The 23,582-nt window shown below is 40.6% G+C and overlaps 3 protein-coding genes and 1 non-coding gene across 5 annotated transcripts; 1 reads left to right on the top strand and 3 right to left on the bottom strand.

The window, feature by feature from the left end:
• Positions 1-66: 66 nt before the first annotated feature.
• kansl2 (KAT8 regulatory NSL complex subunit 2) lies at positions 67-9,789 on the bottom strand. Its single transcript, XM_073470846.1, has 10 exons — positions 9,698-9,789; positions 8,254-8,507; positions 7,926-8,098; positions 7,644-7,758; positions 6,459-6,622; positions 6,169-6,332; positions 5,191-5,287; positions 4,186-4,439; positions 1,808-2,014; positions 67-416 (listed from the first exon to the last, which is right to left on the bottom strand). The coding sequence occupies exons 2-10, from the start codon at positions 8,502-8,504 to the stop codon at positions 339-341; spliced, it is 1,503 nt and encodes a 500-aa protein (XP_073326947.1). The 5' UTR covers positions 8,505-8,507; positions 9,698-9,789; the 3' UTR covers positions 67-338.
• LOC141000466 (small nucleolar RNA SNORA2/SNORA34 family) lies at positions 4,908-5,041 on the bottom strand. The gene has a single exon (XR_012179540.1). It is a non-coding gene; the product is annotated as a small nucleolar RNA SNORA2/SNORA34 family (small nucleolar RNA).
• Positions 9,790-9,950: 161 nt separating the features above from the next.
• On the bottom strand, positions 9,951-17,071 carry ccnt1 (cyclin T1). Of its 2 annotated transcripts, none has more exons than XM_073470728.1 (9): positions 16,891-17,071; positions 16,137-16,218; positions 15,920-16,048; positions 15,248-15,308; positions 14,499-14,561; positions 14,328-14,373; positions 14,018-14,181; positions 13,792-13,862; positions 9,951-13,696 (listed from the first exon to the last, which is right to left on the bottom strand). In XM_073470728.1, exons 1-9 carry the CDS (start codon positions 17,061-17,063, stop codon positions 12,371-12,373), a joined length of 2,115 nt encoding a protein of 704 aa, XP_073326829.1. In that variant the 5' UTR covers positions 17,064-17,071; the 3' UTR covers positions 9,951-12,370. The 2 variants fall into 2 exon arrangements, with proteins under 2 accessions (XP_073326829.1, XP_073326828.1); XM_073470727.1 differs by having other exon boundaries at positions 14,328-14,383; positions 14,500-14,561.
• Positions 17,072-18,920: 1,849 nt separating this feature from the next.
• LOC141000006 (interferon-inducible GTPase 5-like) lies at positions 18,921-22,343 on the top strand. The gene is made up of 2 exons (XM_073470619.1): positions 18,921-19,471; positions 19,792-22,343. Exons 1-2 carry the CDS (start codon positions 18,928-18,930, stop codon positions 20,427-20,429), a joined length of 1,182 nt encoding a protein of 393 aa, XP_073326720.1. The 5' UTR covers positions 18,921-18,927; the 3' UTR covers positions 20,430-22,343.
• Positions 22,344-23,582: the final 1,239 nt, after the last annotated feature.

Raw genomic sequence — 23,582 nt, 5'->3', positions numbered from 1 at the left:
TGCGCGCTTTAAATACTCCTGCACTGGATATAAATCTGGATGTCGTTTAGAAGAGTTCAACAAAAGTATCAGAAAATAGTTTATTCGTGGGTGAGAAACGAGTGTCCATTTTATTATTTTGACAGACAAACCGTTGAGGAACTGACCGGGTATAATTTTTTTATGGCCGGACAAAAATAAATACACCCGCATGACAAACAGAAGAACAATCAGTGAACGTGTAGTCTAAGAGTCTATTGGACATTTTCAGTAGAGGTGCTTCTTCTGAAGGTGAAACCTCCAGTGTAAAGTCCACTCTGCGTCAGTCTTTAGTTGAAAATGAAAAAACCCAGGGTTGTTCATCTCGGCGCGGTGTCCACATCTTGGAGGGAATTATCAGTGGTGTCTTCTTCACCTCCTACAACCTCCGACACCACCTGGGTGAAAGAACAGGAAGTTAAACAGGAGAAGATCTGGTTGTTTTTTGGGTTGAGATGCTGAAGGCAGAGCGGCTGGAGTCGTATCCTCCGTAAAATATGATCCAGCTTCACCCAAATCAGTGAATAAAAGTTCTGAAGTTGTGTTTTTGTACAGTAATCGGCGAGGCCCGGTCTCAGAAACACGATGAAATTATCATACGCCCCAAAGTGCAGGATGAGTCATCAATATTTATTGTTTTCCAGGAAGTTACAAACTCTAAAATACCATTAATACATAGAAAATGGCATTTTTTTCCTGTGCTGGGCCTGAAACTGGCATGTAGGTGAGATATAGAGCAACAGTTATGTGATTTAAAACATCTATTTTGACTTCATGGGAACTTTAATGGTGCACTATGTAGTTTTCGGGAGTAAGAGAAAGATCTCATTGACTGATCTTTTTTCTGCCTAAACAAACTAAATAAACAAACTCTTTGTTTTGAATAAACAAGCTGACCTTAAAGGACAACGCAGTTTCATACTGTTTGATTATGTTTATATTTTTGGCGGACCCTGCCACCTTTCTAGCTTCCAACAGTGTTCTGGGGATCTTATTTTCCTCTGAGAACAGCTTGTTTATTCAGTTGTGGAAAAATATTATATCATTAATATTGTAAATATTAAAATGCTGGGTTTGAATTTATTCTCTTCTCAAAACTACATAGTGCCCCTTTAATACAACAGTCAGGTGCCATATGAACATTCAGGTAACTTGAGCTTTAATCATTCCTCATGTTCATACAGGCCATGAGGAGATCCCTTCCTATCATTCTTCTGATGTAAGATGGAAGAAAATAACCACAGTCATCAATCATGAGCAAAAAATATATTCCAAAGTTTATCTGGCATTAATCTCGTCAGCAGTCTTGTGTTCATCACATCAAGTTGACATCTTCCAGACAGGCTGTCACTTTAATATACAAGTGCCTCTTTGTGTTTCCTTACTGAACTCTAGTGGAGGGAAAGTTACACAAACAGGGAGTCATTTACACCGAGTGTGTCAGGAAAGGATCTCTGAATGTCGAGCATGGACAGGAGGAACTATTGCAACAAGAACATCCGTTTCAATGTAAATATGAGCATATGAGGATTGTTTAGAGATTTATGCTTTAAGTTGCATGTTTTTTTCCCCCAATTTACATCATAGTATTACACCAAGCCAGTCAATCACACAATCTGACATGTCTTCAAGTTGAAATCACACAGACACAGATTGTGACTACGTTCCTATTTGACCCATCTTGCAGTGTGACGTCATTAAACTGTAGGAGTGTTTTTGTGTTGCCATGTTCGGGCAAAAGAAGGTTTCAAGATATTCAAGACGACAAAGCTCCTAAATGAGAATTAACCTGGTCGTCCATGATGGCATCCACATCTCTCTCTGAGAGTTCCTGTCCTGAGGCGTCCAGGTCGACCTGGTCTGGGTCTTCTCCGGTCAGGATGTCCATCGGGGCCTCGGCGATGGCTCTGATGGTCTGGTCCTCCAGGGCCAGGGCCGTGTCAAACTGCAGGGGGGACGGAGGACCCTGCATGCCATCCCCTTCCACATCCAGGTCCTGTTTAACAGGGGACATTTGTGAAATCCAGATCTTAACATAGACCTCACAGGAGCCATCTTGAATTATATGTATGGATATATTCATGTTTTTTACTCTATGTTTACATCCCCGGCCACCAGGAGGCATGACGTGGTTTGGGATAATTAATGTTTTTGAGGAGGTCAACGCAGCTCAAGCTTTGGATCGTGCTCATGCTGCGTCCATGTTTTTGTCCATTTAAGTGTTTGTTCTTTTCATAGATCATTAAACAGTACTGAACAGCAAATGGTGAGCTGTAAAGTTCTGTAAAAGCATTTCTGGAAAGCAGCCTTGCAACCAAATCTCACAGTAGCAGCACCTCAACAGCTCTAAGAGTTGCAAATAGTCGCACTTGTCTTAAATATCGAAACCACAAATCACTTTCCCTTTGCTTCTTCTAAAGATGCTTTCACACCTGTAGTTCGGTTAATTCTGTCCGGATCAAGTTGGAAAATGATATATTTTTGCCTTTATGTTTGTGTTTGCACCAGCTATGTACAAACAAAAAAAGAGCTGGGATCATGAAGTTACATTGACTGACAGCAGCTTCAGGATAGGACTGTTTCTGTGACTGTCATTCTGCATTATCGGTGCTGCAGTCTCGTACTGAAGGATACTTCACAAATATATAAATCACTCTTGTCAATTCACAATCACCAGATTAATTTAAAACTACTTTAGCTTTTAATTTCATACCCACTATCACACAAAACATGACACTGAACCTGAATCCTTCTTTTCAAGCAGTCACAGTCTGGTTTGTTGAGTCTGCACCAGAATAACCACTGTTTTTTAGTTGGGTTGAACCGGACTGATTCGCTTTCTTGGAGCGGCTCTGTTGTGGTGGAAACGTGATCCTATTCTTTCACGCCTTCCTGACCTTTCACCTGGGTACACAGTATTTATGGGAGAAAAAAGATGGTGTAATAGGCAATTAGCCTATTTAGACGAGACTCGCTGGCTTTAAATACTTCTGGCTCATATGGATAATGAAAAAGGAAATGAGCGCCCTTCTTCCATAGATTCTTAATGGCTGACCCAATGGCACTAAAGATAACCATTGGCATATTCTTATTGACAAGGCCATTATTGGTATGCTTCCATCTTACTTACATTTTCACTCCCAACGCCCCCTTAAGTCAGAACAACAGCTCTGAAAGTCAGAGAAAATTGTTGTACACGAGTTGATGTCATTTGACGCTGAAACATTGCGGATGAAAGCAAACATTGGGTTGATAGTAATATGCATATCTGTGAAATACATTTCATGGCTTACATGATCCATTTACTTTGCTCTTCCTTGTCACTCAAATACTCAAAAACAGCTGTCAATGGGTTGTTTAAAAAGCTCTGGGTGATTTCGTCGATGTTGCTCTCACATTCTGACTTGACACACGTGATCACACCGAAGTCGGGATAATGACTTCCGAACTTGGGAAGTGGGACCATCCGAGGAGCACATGAATGCAGCATCATCCAAACAAGCTTTTTAGGATGCTGCTCCTTTGCTTGGAGTTATTTACAAAATTACCTGAATGTTCAGGAGCGGGTCTCACTAGATGCATTTAATGTGATTCTTAACAACTTGGGGAGAAAGACATCCGACTGTGTGGGTTTTAAATGCTGATGAATGTTTTGATATTTTATGACTCAGCAATTTATTATTTGTCTTCGCTTTGTTATATTCGCTTTATGTCTCCAACAGTGCAACTGTGCTGCCGGCTTTCACAGCCAGAACTCTCTAGATAAAAGGATTTTTAATGTCAATGTGACTTTTTTCATAGTTAAGTAAACGTAACAAATTGAGAACTTGAGAGTTGATTAAAAAAAAAAGAAAGAAGAAAAGTCATATTGTCAGCTCATCTTCATTGGTATTTGAGAAGCTTGGAGCACCTTCAGGACCGTTCTCTTTTCATTATTTTCTCACTCCTGCCCCAGACATATCTAAGCAGCAGAGTGACTGTTCTTACACGGCTCTAATGCATTTTGGTTCGCTGATTTTTTCCTGCCGACCCAACAGAAAAAAACAATTACCTGCACAGGAAAAAACACCACCAACTAAACGTCTAATAAGTGTTGAACATGACATTTTTGTTACAATGCATATACACATTAGAGGAGAGTGTTAGGGGGGCATCATCTCTACGTACATCACTGAACTCTAGGGGAAGGCTCTCTGTGGGCTGAAGCTCTGCTGCACTCAGATACATGTCTCTGCTCGCAGCGGTGAGCTGCTCCTGTGGTGGAGGCTCCTGCTCAGGCTGGTACATGGGGGGAGGCAGGGTGAGGTGAAGCGGGCAGCGCGGATCGTCAGACTGACCCATGTGCACGGTACGGTCACATGGGACATCTTTCATGCCTGGACACATTTTGAAAAGCACCTGATTGCTGTCCTGGTAGATGTCTGAGGGTCTGGTTGTCAAGGACAACAGCACATGATGTCCACACACAAACACAAAACAACGAGCACAAGAATAAGATGGATGAAGAAATCTGCACTCATCTTCAAATCTAAATGAACGATTAATGGTAAACTTAAACCTCATAAGCTGCATTAATGAGAATTATTGCAAGTACTACAATCATTGAAAATAATCTTGCTATAAGTATTTCTCAAGCCTTAAAGCAGCTTTATGTTGACTGTATTAATGACATGCCCGGGTGGTTTTGTAAAACTGGTTAGAGATTTTGACTGAGCACTAATACTTTGCAGCATTTGTGAGAAATGCAACACAGAACACAAAGCTTGCAATAAGACTATTTTGTTGCAGACACAGAAAACCTCAGTGTTAATCCTGTTGATAAACATCACACTTCACTGAAAAATTAGATTATGGCTGAATAGTTGGAATGAATGCATGTTGGGAAAGGATTTTGTTCCTTCCAACTGAACAGATTAGCTCCTGTGTTACTCTGGGAGAAATCAACAGACCACAGGAAGGAGTTTCTATAGGCTCCCTTTGAAACCAGCAGCTACTGCAAGCTGCTGGTCTTGATCAGGGCCATGGTGAAGATGACTCAAACGAGAAAGATGAAGGAGTGTTTGGATGACCCAAGAATTTCTTTCCAAATATATACACAAAAACACATCTGTGATTTCTAAACAGGTCATACTATTGTGGTCAAACCCATGCTGAAAACATAACTGAGGATACGTGAGACACAGTGCCGGGTCATAGGCAGGCAGGGGTTGGTACATCGGGTTCCCTCCACAAAGGAGATGCACTTCTCTAACGCTGTTCTTGTGTGTGGCTACAAAAAAATGAAAGATAAACACAACATTAATTCCTTTAAAAGTACAATCATCCATAAAGAAGATAATCATCCCTGGACACTATCAACTTATCAAACAAAAAAGCCTAAAAAAAAATTAAAAAAAGCTTTCTTGTCTTCCAGATGCGTTTCATGTGATGGGATTTCTGCAGCACTCAAATATGTGGAGAATAAACTCAAAACCAAAAATAAGTCTTATCCTTCTTTCACTGTAATAATCCACATACTTGAGGACACAACTGGCCTGCAACATTTCATGGATAAAGGCTCACATATGTATGACATGAATCATGTTTTCTCTTCTCATCCTTTACGTTTTGGCTCTGTGCTCTACCACATTGGATTTTATGGCATGAATCTTTGAGAAATCTCACATCTAGTAGTTTCTAGATATAAAAATAGGTTTTGAGATTTCAGCCTTCACCGCAGTACAATGGAAGAGACCGGTATTTTGTCTGTGGTACTCACAGCGTTGAAAAAAGAAAAACCTCAGAAGAAAAACCTAAATATCTATATCTACTATCATCTAGTTGCAGAAACAGTGTCTCACAGAATATATTACATAGAGCAGTGGTAGGCAAACTGTGGCCCCTGTGCCGTTACAGTTTTCATTGGGGACGATTGTGTTTTTTCATTAGCAATTCTGCTCCAGTGAAAACTGTTCAAGCTGGAAAACTGTAGACGTGACGTTGTTTCTGGGAAGACAAAGTGCCCTAGAGTTTAAATCCACATGCACAAATGGTATCTCCATCATCTCCATCTACCATGTCTCGACACCACTGGGAGCAAATAAAACAGTTTTTGTTTTTTGGTGAACTGATCCTTTAGTTTTGCTACTCTCTACTGTGATAGGGTCTCACCTGAGGAGCTCCTTCGGTCACAGCTTGCCTCCTCTCCCTGAGCTGCCGGTGCAGCAGGGCTTCCACACCGTACCGACGACGATATCGGCGCAGAGCTTTGAGCTTCTTCAGGTTCTCCCTCTCCTTCATGGACAGACCTTCAGGTCCTGTCAGCAGGCTGCTCCCTGACATCAACATAAACAAACACCAATATTGCTGAGGGCTGTGAAGCCTTGTGGACATGAAACAATTTATTACTAAGTAAACAAAGCAGAAACGTTTAGTTAGTAACTAAATGGTCATATATTTACCAAGAGTTTCATGCTCCATTTTGCGGTTGTGAAGGTATCGGCGCTTTTTCTCCTTCAGCAGGTGCTGCAGGCGTTTGAACTGGTCGATGTAGAGCGACTGAAGTCTAATGAGTTTTTCTCGAGTGATGAGCGCCACCTCCTCTGCTGTGTACACTCCAGCATGTCTGCAAAAAGAAAAAACAAACTAATAAATACACTCACTGGAAAGGAGCCATGTTACAGCTATGCAAGAAATCAACATAGATTTAGAAAGTCACTGCATGTTAAACTTCAGAGATTTTTGTTTCTCTTTTTGCAGCCGAGTAGATCATCTGCTTCACTTTGTGCATCACATTATTGGACAATGCTGAACATCAGCAACACACTCAAAAACCAAGTGGTTTGCATTCTGACTTTTGATTTTCCTGTGTGAACACACTACAAACCCAAAACCCGCTGAGGATAAGTTTGTAGTTTGAACTGGGACATGACAATTACTGATGAATTTCTGAGTAGCATCACTCTAATAACGTAACAATGTGTCGTTATCATGGCTGCCACTGGTTTTCTCACAAGACTTGCCCTACTCTGTCTACAATTGGTTTTGTTCTCTACGTTGGACTCAAACTGTGCAGCTCTGTGTGAAGCTTACAAATGAACTGCTAGAAAAACACATACAACCCATTCACACCAGAAAACCACTGAACATACAGCTAGGAAAACGGCACGCTAGATTGCGAATTCTTGTCTCATTTGTGTGTGTGATTAAACAGTAAGTTCATTGTGGCCCACTGACCTCCCTCCCTCCAGTTGTCCAGGGCACTGAGGGGTGTGTAGACATGGGAGGTCAGCCGAGAACAGGGACTCTGCAATGGGCATTTGCCTCACCGAACTCTCTCCCTTTTTATGTCCAGCGGACAAAAATTCCGACATCTTTAGGCAGTTTTTGGACGGGAAGAACGTGCTTATCAGTTTGAACTTCACTGCTCTTCTCGCCTTTACATGTCCAAGAACTTCATGGAAGTATTTAGCACAGAGAACCAGAACGACAAAGCCGTAAAGGATTTTATGAACCGAAAACGATAGATGCAAGTCGATCAGAAACTGAGTAGGAAAAGCCTTGCAAGAAAATCAGCAGGATCCTTAATAACGCAGCAATGCAAGTTTAAAATAAAAAGCAAGAGATGGTAAGCTAATTCAACCTACTTCAGTGGATCCTCGTGATCACTGTCAATGCTGTCTGCATCACTGTCAGGGTCTCCTCTCCACGTCTGGTCTAATACCAAGGGACCCTGCTCCTCTTCACTGAGACTGTCCTCATCTGTCGTGAGGGGGTGTAATTAAACATTACAATAATGTACAAACTTGTTTAAATTCACTGCAAGAAAATTTTCCCCCATCATTCAACCTCTCCCATTATATACAAGTCACTGTACATGAGATTAACTGCAATAATGAGGCATATATTTCAGCCTGAAGAACACTTACCTAGAATACGGTTAGCTTCAGAGCGGCCTCCTTCGACGCCGTGTGTCTCTGCACGGTTGTATCCACTTAGCTGAGACAATAGTACCTCAGGGGACGGACCAGAAAGCGGCTTCCTCATCTGAGCTCGGAGAGCCATGGCATTCCTGCGAGCATGCTCTGCACAGAACGTTACTCTAAAAAACAAACAATCATTGGAGAAGTGATATCAGAACGCTGGTAGGGTTTGTTACTAGAGGTTTACTGATGGGTGTCTCCTGTCCATCTGGAAATTAACATTCACACCGAGAAATAAATAAAGCTGAGGTCAAATTTTTAACTTCCAACTCACCCATCTTTCCTCTCGACCTTCGGTGAAGCGTTGGGGCAGCGCTTGCCGTTCTTAGCCGAGACATAGCTGCACTGCTTGTATGGGGCGTTCTTGTCCTCCAAAATGTGTTTGATGCAAAACTCCAGGCCTTCCAGACGGGGCTGAGAGCACGGTCGCTGGGTGAAGGCGCATGCCTGGGGCTCCTGAGGACGGGGTGTCTGGGCCACCCGGTTCCGACTCGAAGGCAAAACGTGGATTCGTATCCTGTTCATCGTCTGCAAGAATAATTAGCGCTGAAACAATTAGTCTGATAACTGATTAGCGGACTGACAGAACAATAGTCTAATCATCCATTCTGATAATTGGTTAATAATTTGATTTCTTGTGAGAGAAAAAAAAAAAAGCAAACGCTGCTTTTACAGCTTCTCGAATGTGAGGGTTTTCTGTTTTTCTCTGCAATGTATGGCAGTAAAGTGAGTATCTTTGGATGTGTAACATAGGTCAGATCAAACAAAAGAAATAAAACCGACATCTTGTATCAATTTACAGAAATTGGCACAGACAGTCCCATGATTATGCTTCTTGAACGTGAGGAGTTATTGTCTAATCTTTGGCACTGACAATACACCACTCAAAACTAGTTTATTCTGTGATATATCTGAATTTTTATTTGTGACATTAAACTGAAAGTCTTTGTTATTTTGCAGAACAAGACCCCTGAAACTAACACAGGGAACACTTTGGCACTTTTTAGTCATTTTATAGACAGAATAAATGATCGAGTAGTGGAATATGGAGGAACATAAACTACATTTTGCAAACAAAACAAAAAGGATGATTTCAGACAGGATTATACATGCCCACATTTCAGAGATCCGCGTGGCTTATTAAGCCATAAACTGGGTCCAAAGGTCAGAAATATATAGGTAGAAAAGTTCTTGATTTTAAAAAACACACAGGATGCAAACACAACTATGTTAATCTACATCGATAACACCGTGTTTCAAACAAACAAACTATCCCACATGAATGAAAGTTGTCAAATACTGCTAATGTCAGATTGGACACTGATCAACTTTGTTACAAGTTAATATACATTATGAACATAAACCACCAGTTATACATATACATGCGGTTAAAGCCGTGCTAACGTTCAGGATAAAATGTTGTTATATTACATGTAAAAATGTAGAACAAGTGAATTTCTCCGTCTTGAATAAATCTAACCAGGCGCCACACCGATCTTTAGCCCGCCTCTCTCTACTGCGTCATTCTTTCAGTTACGGAGTCGCCATCTTTGTTAGTTAGCCTTCGATGCTAACCAACCGCTGCTTTCCACAATTTTGCGGCTAGGAAGCGAGTTTTGCCGACCGACGGCCACATACAGTCGTCTTTCTCGGTATCGTCGAAGTGCCTCGGTGCCAGAAAACGAACACATCCTCGTCTTTTGTTTGAAACCGCTTACCTTCCCGTCCGTCGTCCGACCCAGTCCGGCTCCGCAGGCGCACTACGTCGGTTTTCCTGCATTCCCCGTTAACTGCCACAGCCACTGCAGATAGGCAGAGCCCCGCCCCCAGGCAGCTGCTCTGATTGGCTAAGCGCTACAAGGCATTTCATTGGCCCATCGAGGTGCCAATCAAACCTGCAATTTCCTTCAACACCCTCAATCCTGCAGCATTGAAGTTGCATCAAAACAAGCAGCACAGCGAGCGTTTTCTTAAAATATTTATTGACTTTAATTGAGAATAAAGCAACCACATAATATCAAAAAGAACAGTGTTCACATATAACCTTGTAACTGAAAACGAAAAAGAAAAAAAAAAAATCCCATAACGTTTCATTTCCAGACCTGAGTGTCACTAAAACCACCGAGACGTGAAAAACATGAAACTTGCTGTAGCTTTGTGATTTTGCATTGTTAGGTTGCATGAGCGTCTTCCATTTTTCCTCACATGTGGGTTTTGTTTTGAAATGGGCGTCCTTTTGTATGACTTTCTCACAGCATAAAGTTAATACTTAAATTGGAAGATTTGTCCAGATCAAATAAAACATTATTCTTTTTTTTCTCTTTTTTTGAAATGGCAATGATATATCGGACATCTGTTCTAATAGTCTAAGCATTATACATGTAACACTTTGTCATCATTTGCATTGTAGGCAAACCTACTGAGATAAATATTCAGTGCATTTACTGTTTCCCTGTTACAACCAAGAGTTGAATAACTAATAAAACCTCTGCTGCCTGAGCAAAGAGCTGTACTCTGACAGCGTATCTTCCATATAATCATGGGAACAAAAATATTTTACAATTGTATGGCTGCTTTGTTGTACTGCATTACTGTGAACTGCCTAAAATGAGTTTTGGATTAGAAACTGATAAAAGAAAGCAGGTAAAGAGCAGTAATACTATACAATCAAAACCATAAACTTTGAATTAAATGTACAGATGATACCCGATTCTTTTGCCAACAAATGGCACCTCTGCCGCTATTTGCTCAAACACAAATTCTTCATTAATTCAAATTAATTAAACAGTATTATACTTCATGCTTATGACCTTGTAGTGGAGGTATCTTGAAAACCTGCTTGCAGTGTATGATTTACAGAACTGAGGAACACGTGCAAACATTTTTGATGAATCATGGCTTGTGGATGGATTATAAACAACAATCTGAAGCTGAATATCCACCAAATGTAGTTTGAAGGTATCGAGTAAAAAGAAACGCTTTAACATTACATCAGACCTGTCAAATAAACAGACAGGTGTACACTGGGTTTTACACATTTCAAACATCACCAAAGAAAACGCATAAAAATGAAAGTCAACCATAACATGAAATGACAGACAGATGGCATTTGATTAGTCTTTGATATTGTGTTTTTTTTTTGAATACTTTATTATATACTGTGATCAATATGGTCACCACAAAGAAAGCACTGGCAGGAAAACTTTTTGGGGGCAGTTTCAGGGCCACTGTACTGATGGTGCATGTTGCGTTTTCCAACAGCACTTATTTTTATATATATATATATATGTATATATATATATATATATATAAGTGCTGGCTTTTCATGTTTGCACTTAGCTGTGCTCACCCTAAACTAATGAACAAGTGACAGGTCAATGACATATTTTGTTGGCTCTTCCTTCATTGTGACCATACCAGGTTGATATGTTTGAGCTTTCTGAGCTCTTTGATAAACTACAGATGTATATCGTTGGTATGAACTGTCCATTAGTGTAATCATTGAACTGAATATGAATATTTTACAACCATTTAAAACAATGACTGCAACACTCAAAAATCTAAAAACAGAAGTACACGCTTCCTTAATTTACATTTTTTTTTTGCACATTTTTTTATAACAAAAAGTAAAAAATATTTCATGTTTGTTTTAAACATTTTACAGTCTTTGTACAAGTTTACCAAATAATGCAGGAAATAAAATAGAACACCAGGGGTGGGGCAGTCACCTATTTTCTTTAGGTTATGGCTGTTAAAAGAAAAAAATATTTTTAAAAAAGACAAAAATATTAAAAAGATGGCTTTGGAGACATGCACTCTCAAACTAGCCTGTACAGTCTTGATGAAGAAATATCCCTCTGCCCAAAAGAAAACAGAGGGGAAACCTTAAAAAGGTAGAAAAGGGGACTATGTATTTTTTTTAAAAGCATTCAATCAATAAATAACATACTATAAAAACATTATAAAAAGACAGTCAATAAGAAGACCTAACAGGTACGTGATGGAAATCTTTTAGTTTCCTCATGATTTCAAGATGATGACTTCCTCCAAAAACAGTGATGGTAAAAATACCAGGTCCTGTCATCACATTTCATTTGAGTTGAACAGAAGAGCAAAACATTATCTACACTTTTCTGTAATTTTTTTTTTTTTAAAATCACATTTTCAAGCTTTTAAAGCCTCTCATTATTGCCCCACAAGCGAACTGAAAAAAGGAAAAGGTTTAAAATGTTTTTATCTCACCACTACATTTCGCTGCTGTCAAGCTGATGCCTTTTTAAAATGATTGGTGAGTTAAAAAAAATAAAAATAAAAAATAACCAATACTTTATGTAATAATATGTATTTTTGTGATGTCAAGTACAATGTACATAATACGTCTCCCGGCCAACTCATTTGGGTAACGGCGGCAGTGGGGGAGGTGGATCTGAAGGCAGAGGTGGGGGCCTGGGGTTGCCCCCTCTGGAGCCACCACTGTACCGGTAGTCCCCATATTGGGATCTGTAGTCAAACATGGACGGCTGGGACGGCTGGACCCCCTGCGCACTCAGAAGCGAGTTCAGCATTTCAAAAGTGTCCTGGTATTCGTTCGACTGGGCTCCGCCTGCCGCACCGTGCCCATTAGTGTCTGTCTTGTCGCCTTTGGAGTGTGAAAAACTCCCTTGGTGGTGGGGAAGGCCCAGCGTGGGCAGAATGTCAGGACCATGCCCCAGAGTTTGCCCAGAGGAGGAAGACAGGGACGGTAGCTGGTAGGGATTCCTAGACGACTTGCTGGCTTTAGAGGCAGGGTGAGAGCCTGCTGTGGGATCTTGGGAGTGTGTCCTCTTACGTGAGGCAGAGGAGGATGAAGAGCCCGTTCTAGAAGAGTCACTGGGGACTTTTTTGCTGCTTCCTACTGCCCCACTGGAACTAGATGAATGTTTGTGTGAAGAGGAGAGTGAGGCACCGCTAGAGGAGGAATGGTGATGGTGGTGGTGATGATGGTGGTGGTGGTTAGAGCGTTCCCTGTGTTTGTCCCTGCTCTTGCCCTCCTCTCCTGAACTCCCCCTTTGCTTCTCAGGCACTCGTATTCTGACTTTGATGTCCTGATCCTGACCCCGGGCGCTGGCACTGTGCCCGCTGCCTCCTCCTCCTCCTCCAGCTAGGGGGAAACGCATTTTGAGAGAACTCCTGTCGTGCCTCTCCTTCTCCAGGGGGATTTTCAGAATAATGGGGGACGGATTCGACATGTCAGAGGAGGAGGAGCTGGACTGCTGGTGATGATGCTGCTGCTTCTCCTTCCTCTGCTGCTGACCAATAAGAGCCTGGGCAGCGTTGGCATAGTCCCTCTTCACGCTGGCCTCCATGTTCTCCAGCTTCCTCTTCTGAGCGGCCAGGACGTCTGCGTTCTTGGCACGGTACTCACTCAGCGATACCTTAGCTGGGGCGTGAACTTCGTTGTTGGGCTGCTGCTGCTGTTGTTGTTGCTGCTGCTGCTGCTGCTGCTGCTGCTCAGATACAACTGCACCTTTTCCGCTCCAAGTCTGAGCACTGCCAGATGCACCCTTCTCCTTGTCAGCCGTGGATGAGGAAGAAGAGGCAGAGGGTGGAGCTGAGAGGCTCATCAGGCCTGCCACGGTGCTCTCTGATGAAGCCATGGAGATCATGCTCATCATGGTGTCCCTCTGGTCACCCTCCTCCTGGACTTTTGGCTTGGCTTTTGGTGTCTGACCTCCAGCCTGGGAGACAGGAAAACAGACAATCAACAAAAATACACCTAAGCAGGATGTCTTCGCTGAACTTGTCACAAAGAAGCAATGAGAAAACGGTGTACCTTCCAGTTGCGAATCCGTTTCAACCGACTGGGTGTTTTCTCCAAAATCTGCAGGAACTCATGTGTGAGCTCTGAAAGAAGTTATGAAGAAGCAGGCGGAGAAAAACAGGCAAAGTTAAAGGTTTTGATTCCTAATATTAAAGTGGTGTATGACTTATCAGTCCTTTTCAAACACGTTTTTCCTGCTTGGAATGGACCGAATTATGAGGTAATTTTCAGCACATACCATCCAGCAGCTCGAGGGTAACTGTGGGATCAACATACTCCCACCAGTGTTTGCCGTCCGTGGACACAGGGATCTCCCAGTTGGACCATTTGCAGGCAAGATGGATGCACACACAGGCCACCACGGGCGGACTATACTGCAGGCAGAACGTGGTCAAGTGCAGACTACGTGGCAGGATACGTTCCGGCAAGAAATAAAAACAGAAACGGGAGGAGAGAGAACAGACATTCAGTATATTGAGTTAGAGAATTTTAATGGAGCATAGCAAAAAATACAGAAGCTTGTGTTTCATAGTGAACTGTGAATATACCTGTTTGTAGCCATAAAGTATGACGTTTGAGCCAAATCCTTACTCGCTGGAACAACAACAAAACAAAAAAACACACTTAAAATCTGCTAATTATTTATCTCATTTGCAAAGTTAACAATAAATAAACAAAATCCAAACAGAACTTATCAAAATTGAAGAGTCAATGCTCACCTCTGACAAGCTGAGTGCACTTGACAACATGAGTATGCGGGTGGTCAATGGTGATTTCAAAAGCTGTAATAAAAAGGGACAAAAAGAGAGATGGTTTGATAAATGAAACAAATACATGCAGCACATACATTTCTTTCCATCCAATTTCCATGATAAAGATTAAGAAAGGTCCCTGAAAAATAGAAAATGAATACTGTTATAACAAACTATGTGTTGCAAATAATGTGGAATATTATTTTGCATGGGGTCCAATAACATCCTGGACGACTTGAAAACACCAGATGGACGTGAAAAACATAAAATTATAAGTCATTTCCCAACTCTTGCTTTGTTGTTCGACATTGGCTCTTAAAAAAAAGAGATTTTTAAAAACAATTTAGCTTTTTTTCAATGTACGCCAACGTTATCTTCTTCAGCCGCCTATTTCCAAGCTTGAATGCATGGGAAAGGATTAAGCAGGTTATAGCGAGCTTGCAATAGCCATTGTTTGTGATAATGCTGCGATTCATCAGAGTCTTCAAATAGATGGCAAGAAAAAGGAGGGAAATGCACAAAGTTAACAACACAATATAAAAAAAGGAACAAATGAGTAAGGGCAGCTAATGCGAGGTGTGAATGTCTCTTTCCAGTGCTGCTAATCGCTTACGGATTTTCTGTGGACAAAAGTAAAACAGGTTAGCACTATTTTTTAGAATCACATGTGTTTCTGGAGGGAAATCAAGGGACCCAGTTCTTCCTTCCCAACTTACCCAAGGTCTGGAGTATTATGCTCTCAAGAATGACCAGGTCTTGGGCTTGTTGCAGGTAGGCCTGAGGTTGAGAGGACAGGCACGTTACTCACTGGGAGGCCTCTAACCTCTGTCTAACACATCAAACCCACCTTTCATGTAGATCTGACGAAGCCTAAACAGCCATGTACTAAGACGATTAACACTACATAGAGTCGTTTTACAACTGCTAAACATCACATCCCCTGGATGACTGAAAACCTACACAAACACTGAAATGCATTTTGTCTTTTGAGCTCTCAAAAGATGTAGCCACAGTGTCAACATCTGACGTGCAACAGCTCAAAACTGAAAAACTCATAAAGCGTAATTACACCCAGCTTAAGCAATGTGAAAAGGAGGAATAACGAAGGAAAAAACAAAAGAGTTGTGTAACTTTAAGCCAAAATACATCACAATTTAAAAGCATCAGCTGCTGTCAGAAAATCATACAGTCTAGGAGAAGGACATTGTGTTGATGAACGTCATTTAAAAACAGAAAATTTAGAAACTTAAAAGGTGACTCCTTCTAAAATCAAAGTACATCTTATTTTTCAAATATTGTCATGGAAATATAATCACTACCCTAATAGGTAAACGCAGGAGGAGAAGGAGCACAATTGTAGGCAATTTCCACTTCAGCCCAACACTTACATCACTGCGTACATCTGGAGAAGGATCCTGAGGATTGAGGCATGCGTGGGCCACCTTTATAACATGTTCCAGCTTACGGGGCTGCTCCTCAACTTTTGCAGCGAGGAAGAGTGCGGCAGGAGAAATAACCTGGTGAAGGGAGAGCAAAATAAGTCCACGAGTTGAATGACATAAACACAAGACAGTTAATTAGGGACTTCAGGTAAACACTACTTACATTTCTATGAAACCTGGTGAACGATTGGACCATGTAGAATCGATGCATGTACACAATGGCTGTATTTATTGTAAGTTGGGACCTGAAACATGGTGGTTAAGGACAATGCATCAAACAGTACAGATCAAAACACCTGTAGTAGTTGTTATGGTGATTTTGAGTGGGGTCATTCATCTGCATGTTTAATAACATGATTAAAAGGGCTTTAAGTCAGTTAATGACTAATGGAAATCAATATCAGATCAGCTTTTACCACATCAGTGGCAGAACAACAAAGTTGAAACCCCTGCTAGCTTCACACATTTCTCAGAGGTGACTAGAAGACGGTGATTTGGAAAAAACACAGACGAGGGTTGACCGCATAGATAAAACACGTACTCACAAACACACTTAAACACATTATCTAAGGAATGTTGTTCCACTCTCGACCTTTTCTTTCCTAACAGTGACAGTAAGAGGCAAAGCTAATGCTAACGTCCTGTAGGCCCGCAGACCACACAGGCCTTCAGGTTAGCCTACTACGCCGCTGTCGGAACACCGTTAGCTCGCTAACGTTAGCACAGTAAACTCACAAACCACCGTGTGAAACAGACGGGAAACACAAAAACGAGCCAAAGGCCTTCGAACGAAACACCGCAACAATCACCAGCCCTGCTCTCGGTCGAACCGGCTTCATGCGGAGCTAAACTTCGCTAGCTAACAAGCTAACGGTGGCTAGCTGAGATGCTAGCCGTCCCCCTCGGCAAAAAGATACACATTGAGCCGCTGTCCCATGTCCTGGAGCAGGTTCGCTGCCTGTTGCCTGTAGGACAGTTCCTTGTCCGGATCAAGTCCAGCTCGCCGAGATGGGCTGTTGTCGATCTGTTGTCGGGTGTAGTACCATTTGTTATTACAGCTTGCAGGGAGAGAACGAAACGAAGCCGCCATCACTGAGAAGGACGATAGTTTAAAATTTCTGCGCGTCACAGGAACATACGTCACACCGGGTTGTAACGTCAATGTAGTTCCCCCTGGTGGCCAGCAGGTGGAACTAAATAACCCCAAAATGGATGCCGTTGGGGGAAAAAATACAATTAATAGCAATAATAATAATAATAATAATTATTATTATTATGGTAAACTACATATAATCTAAAAGTAATCTGTCTCAGAAGTCCTCATGATGATGATGTTTAAAATAAATAAAATAAACTAAAATAGAGGTTCAGTTATCCCTTATCTTCACCTGTGTACTTTGTTCTCATATATTACAACTTTAACTTGTTTTTATAATAAATTTCAGGTAAATGTTTTGATTTGATATTTCATGGCCTTTTTTCCCAAATCATAACATTACAGCTTCAACCTCAGTCCCTCCAATATTTTACTTTTTAAAAAAGTATTTAGTAATTTACTTTCATATATTCAAAGGCTCTGAGAGAAACTTAGGGCCCCGCGGCCACTAGAGGGCGCCAGAACTGATGCATCATCTGCTGAATTGACTGAATGGCTGACCTCCGCTCTGACCTGGCAACCCAGGTATCTACAGTGGACCGTAGCCTACTTGTTGTTGATATGGCGGGCAAGGGAGGATAATCATGTTTGTTTGATCCAAAACTGGCAACAATGACCGTGACGGTGACGTACGTACGTAACGTAGCAGGCGTGGCCTGTGGCTGTGGCCGGGGGGCGTGGTCAGTGAATTAACGTCTTTCCGAGATGGACGACGAAGATGGCAGAAAAACAATGTACCCGTCGGGCTGAGGAAGCAAATAAAGAAGAACAAGGTGATGTAAAGTAATGCAGTGCTCAGCAGGTGATGAATGTTTAGCGACAAAACATCTATTTTTTAATTAAACACGTAGAAAATGTCAACAAGGTGTGGCTGCTGCTAGCTAGCTAGTTAGCTTAGTTAGCTGTAGCTGCTGACTGACCCGCCTGTCGTCATTTTCACAGTTAAAATGAAGGCAGTCTTCGTCCCGCCTGTGTGAGCAACAACAAGTCGAAACATTTCTCACTTTTTACAAGTTCAGCAAATTAACTTTCACATACTGTGAAGGACAAATTCCACCAATTTTGATATTTGAAGGCAATAAAAACACCCTAAATTACCAGGCCAGCTTATAGTTTTGTTGTATGTAGGATGTTAATGATTAATCATGAATCGATTAATCGCCGTTGAGAATTCAACCAATTAAAAATGTCTTAATCGTCAAAAATAAGAGATGGGCACGGATACATCAATAAGTATCTTACAATAACTGATTACAGATACTTGCTTTTCAAATATATACCAATCAAACACAAGATATTTTTGTTTTATAAAGTAATTTGTAATTTAAAAAATACAAAAACACATTTTAGCCATTTGGTATCCAGTATTCAGTTGGACTTTGTCGCCAGGTTTTGAACAGTGACATACAGAAGCTCAGTAATTAAAATTAAGTCATTATTTTGTGTTATTTGGTTTAACACTCAAGTCAACTCTACTCTAACTCCTAGTTCAGCTATAGAGGATACCTCAACAGATGTTCACTGTTAACTATATGTTTACTATTAGAACTGTGGCGATAATGTTGATAGGTATACATTAAATGCATAAGGGTTATAATTGCATACAGTATCTGGTTCTGTGAACACTAAACTGTCCATCCACGGCGAATCAGGGCCCTCAAAAAGTAAAAGTTAATCATTTTTATGTTTTTCTTTCTCGTCTCATTTGTTGCGCCCCTATGGATGGATGGTGCCTCTAGCATTTGCCTATACTCCCAACTTTGCAAACTCTGCCGGGTGATGTTGTTCAAGGATCACCATGGACTGTGTATCAATTGAGGAAATTAAAGCAGCTCTACAAAACAACAATCAAGACTTAGCTATTGCAATGATCCAAAAGTATTTGGACAAGAAGAATAACACTCCACTAAATATTGCCATCACAGGAGAGACCGGCGCTGGTAAATCCACCTTTGTTAATACCTTTAGAGGTATAGACGACATGGCTGAGGGAGCTGCCCCTACTGGTTTTGTAGAAACCACCTCAGTGGTTACACCATACCCCCATCCAAACTATCCCAATGTTACACTATGGGATCTTCCGGGTGTTGGCACCACCAGGTTTCCAGCTGATCAGTACCTGAAGCATGTTGGATTTGAGAAGTTTGACTTCTTCATCATCATCTCAGACACTCGCTTGAGAGAAAATGATGTGAAACTCGCTCAGGAGATCCATAGGATGAAGAAAAAGTTCTACTTTGTTCGCTCAAAGATTGACATTGATTTAAACAGTGAGAGACGGCGTCGGAGAGAGTTCAGTGAGACCAGGACTAAGGCACTAATCAAGGAAAACTGCATTAAAGGTAAGTGACTTATGGAATCATGGAAACAAAGATTAATAACTGGATTTCCATTATTGAAACCTGACAAGCCTTGTTATTACAGTAAAGCAGTGAGTGCATTTAGTATGTTAGTCATTATGTTTATCTGACCTCAATACACCTCATTTTCTAGCATATGGATCCGTTATCTGGCAAAAAATCTAGCAAAAGTAGCTGCTCCCTAGATTTAGATTTGGAGAGACTTTACACATGTATCGATATGTTGTGTAAAAACACAGTCTCAATGATTTCTTCTTTTTATAAAACTAATAATCATACCATTTATTCCTTTTGTGACACAGGTCTTCAGCAACAAGGTGTTCAGTCTCCGCAGGTCTTCCTGGTGTCCAGCTTTGAGCTCCATCAGCATGACTTCCCTCTCTTACAGGAGACACTAGAGAGAGAACTTCCTGAACACAAGAGGGACGCTCTGCTGCTTGCCATGTGCAATATCAGCCTGGAGATCATCAACAAGAAGAAAAAGGCTTTTCAAGCCCAAATAAAGTATGTTGCTACTCTTTCTGCAGCTGTAGCAGCTGTACCAGTTCCTGAGCTTTCTATTGCTGTTGATGCAGCTTTGCTGGTTCGTTATGTCAAACAATACGCAGTTGGTTTTGGTCTTGATATCCCATCACTGAAGAGTCTGGCTGTAAGCTCAGATGCGCAATTTAATGATTTGAAGGCTGTCATCAGATCACCACTGGCTGCAGCCAAAATAACCCCCAATCTTATCCTCAAGGTGATGGTTCAGTGTGCAAGCACAGCTGCATTAATGGCAGCAGAGGAAGGGTCCAGATTCATTCCACTATTTGGAATCCCAGCAGCAATGGGCCTATCTTATACCACAACTTACAGAACTTTGAATGGTTTTCTCGACATGCTGGCTGATGATGCTCAGAGGGTGTTGGAAAAGGCCCTGCATTGTAACACCACAGAGTGATATCATAATAGACTGGTTTTAGTTGTACATTTAAGGGTTCTCCGGTCAGGATTTTTGGGGCTGATCACTGGAAGCAGTATCAGCCGATATCGATCACCAATCAAAAGGATGTTTCTTCACTTTATTGTCGTCTATAGTTGTTAGTTATTAATGATGTAGTAAATTACCCATTAAAATGTTGAGGAAAAAAACTATTATATTTATTTTTTACTGATTCAAAGAAAAATGTTAAAAACAAAAGAGAATCAAGAAAAAGTGAATCGGACGGATAATTTAGGAAAAATTCTGTGTGTCATTCTCAGTTGTCTCAGTCTTTGTGCCCTGAAGCCACTACACCACTACCTGGTCACTGCTTGACGTCATTTATTTATTGTAAACTGAAATTGCAGTCCACCGTTTAAAACTCTGTCAGCTGTTGGCTCCGTACGGGTCTCGACCAAACGGCGTCACATCGTCCCCTCACTCAGGGGGGACAGAAAATTATACTTTTCACGAACAGACAATCCCAAATCATACATTGAACAGGCTACTTCCAACTACAGTATGTTGATTGCAAAAGAACGTCTTCTCATGTTGTTGTCATAGTTAACGTTCCTTGGTACCGGTCCTTCTATGCCCTCAGTCACTAACAGCTTTCTGGTAGGAGCTTGAGAATATGTTGCGCTGGTTAAACCAAGAGGGCACTAAATATCTGTATTGATATTGGCAGGGTCGAGCTAGTTAGCTGTTAGCAGCCAGGTAGCAGCAGAGTCCTGTGCTGTGTGTGGCTGTGGCATTGTAGCAGTGCACAAACAAACTGTCTCGTGTTTATCTGATGGTAAATGAACGTATATCGGCCGAAAACGATTTGTGCCCTCCCAATCGGAGCACCCTAATGTACATTATAATGAACTGAAACTGGTTGTGTTGTCATTCAATGAGAGAGTTTGCTCATGTCACAGATGAGCCAAAGATTTGTGCAAGAAATTAATATTCTGTAAGTAGTAATTGAGTTTTTACTTTTTACTTTGAATGTAATTGTTGTTACAGCAACAAGATTTGAAATGGTATTGATCACAGTGTACAAAGTGTCTCTGTATGTTGTGTTGAAGACACAAATTTGACCGCAAGCTAGAATTTATTCATATTCAATTTAGGTTCATATTCAGAAAAAACAGTTTTACATATAGGTTTTAATCACAAAATATGTTTTATTATTAACTTTCTTATTCATAAATGATAGTTTGTGTGTGTGTTTTCTATGAATCAATTAAAGCTAATCTTAAGTATTTGTATCACATAGCAGTAAAGCTTTATCTAAAACATTTTGTCTTCAGCTTTTCTCATTTCTATAATATCTGCAGCTCTTTCAGCAACAGACAGATTTTAGTGTGACTGTTCAGTCACTTTCTGTCCAGTCAGTCTGTGATGACGGCAGATCTATAGTAGTTTTTTTGTTTTTTTATTTTGCCATGTAAAAGACTCGTATCACAAGTATTTTCATGCAAGTCATGTCACTGAAGTGGGTTCAGCTGGAGCCCCTAATTGTTTTACTGTTGAATATAAAATTAGCACTTAAGTTTACAATTACAATAAAATTTGCCTCACTTTGTTGTCTGAAATTGTGCCTGTGCTCGTTTCCTGATAGGGTTGAGTTTCATTTTATGAAAGTGTACTACTTGTTATAAATGGGTTTTTTTAGATGAGGTGGTCGACTTGTAAACCACAGTGGTGGATCCTAAAGTATGTTAACATTCATCAAATCAATCAAATCATTGGTGTATAAAATGTATTGGTCTATCTCAGTGGCTTTTGTTGACTGTCATACTTTATTATAATGAGTTATCTGTTTTCCAATTATGTCTTGATTATTTTTCATTTGCTCATTTTGATTGACCAGCAGTTTTATTGGTAAAATATTAAACTTCCAATTATATAAACTATATGGATATTTGTCATTTTTGTCTGATCCAAGTTGTTCACACATTATTTTTGTCATTATACACGGTGTTTGGGAGTATTTCTGCATATGTGGAAACAGTTGTATGAAGGCCCTTTGTGGCTCCAGGAGCTGCATGAAGTCTGATAAATGGTGTCACTTGAGTCTGCAGGAAAAAGTGAGTTTACCAAACCTCTGAAGAACCTCCTAATCTCAGCTAAGGCCACATCAGCTTCTACTAGGCTTTATGTGATGCAACGAAAGCTAAACAAGTACAATAGTATAATAATATCACTGAAAATTAACACTAAACCCATGTTTTTCTGAAGAAATATTCAGGCGCCTGGCAAATAATTGTCATTTTATGACCTTTAAATACCCCTGCCTGAGAGTAACAGGGGCAAAAACTCCTTATAGTTCATTTATGTCCGTATTTACACCAACTAATCTTCCACTTCTGTATATATGGAAACATTTACAATTGTAAACACTGAGTCACTGATCATATAAAAACAGGTCACCATGTCACTTTAATCTCTGACTATTCATAACTAAAGAATTGCTTTTTAAAAACAACAATATTAATGTAAGTAAAACAGCAACATGACTGAAAGTTTTTACCTGCACAGAGACAACATTTACCCTCTGACAGGTGGCAGGTGTTCATTTAATCCCCTGCCACACATACAAACATCAAGCCAACATGCCAACTCAACCTGAAGACACAAGATTATTGGACTGCACAGCCACACCTGGATCTTTACCTGGAAAAGTAAACACAAACTGAATGACTTAAAAAGGACTCACAGTGAAGAGTCTGCAATATCATCTGAGCAGCAACCATTCATTTAGCTGTGTTTAAACTGATCAACAGTCATTGTGAATATTTATGTGAATGTTTGAGCTTCACATAAAAGCTTTAACTGAATTGTGTGAAGCTGGTTTTATGTCACAAAATCATTATGTTTGGATTTCTGGCTGCTGAGAAACAGTACAAGACTACTGACAGTTCAGATGTGCTCAGAGGTAAATTTAACTACACATCTTATACTTCAAGAGAAGAAAATGAAATACAGAATCAGAAGTCAACATTTCTTTAATGCTTAGACGTCAACAATCATGATACAGTTGAGAGGAAGCCAGCAGGTAGAACAGGAAGTTGTTGCCATGGACAGCACAGTACGCTTATTTATGTATTTTATCTTCAGCAAGAACAAAACACATTTTTCTACTAC

This window comes from Pagrus major, chromosome 7, assembly GCF_040436345.1.
Source record: "Pagrus major chromosome 7, Pma_NU_1.0".
Taxonomy (NCBI): Eukaryota; Metazoa; Chordata; class Actinopteri; order Spariformes; family Sparidae; genus Pagrus; species Pagrus major.
The sequence above is the reverse complement of the archived record's forward strand: the minus strand, read 5'-3'. Positions and strand labels throughout refer to the sequence as shown.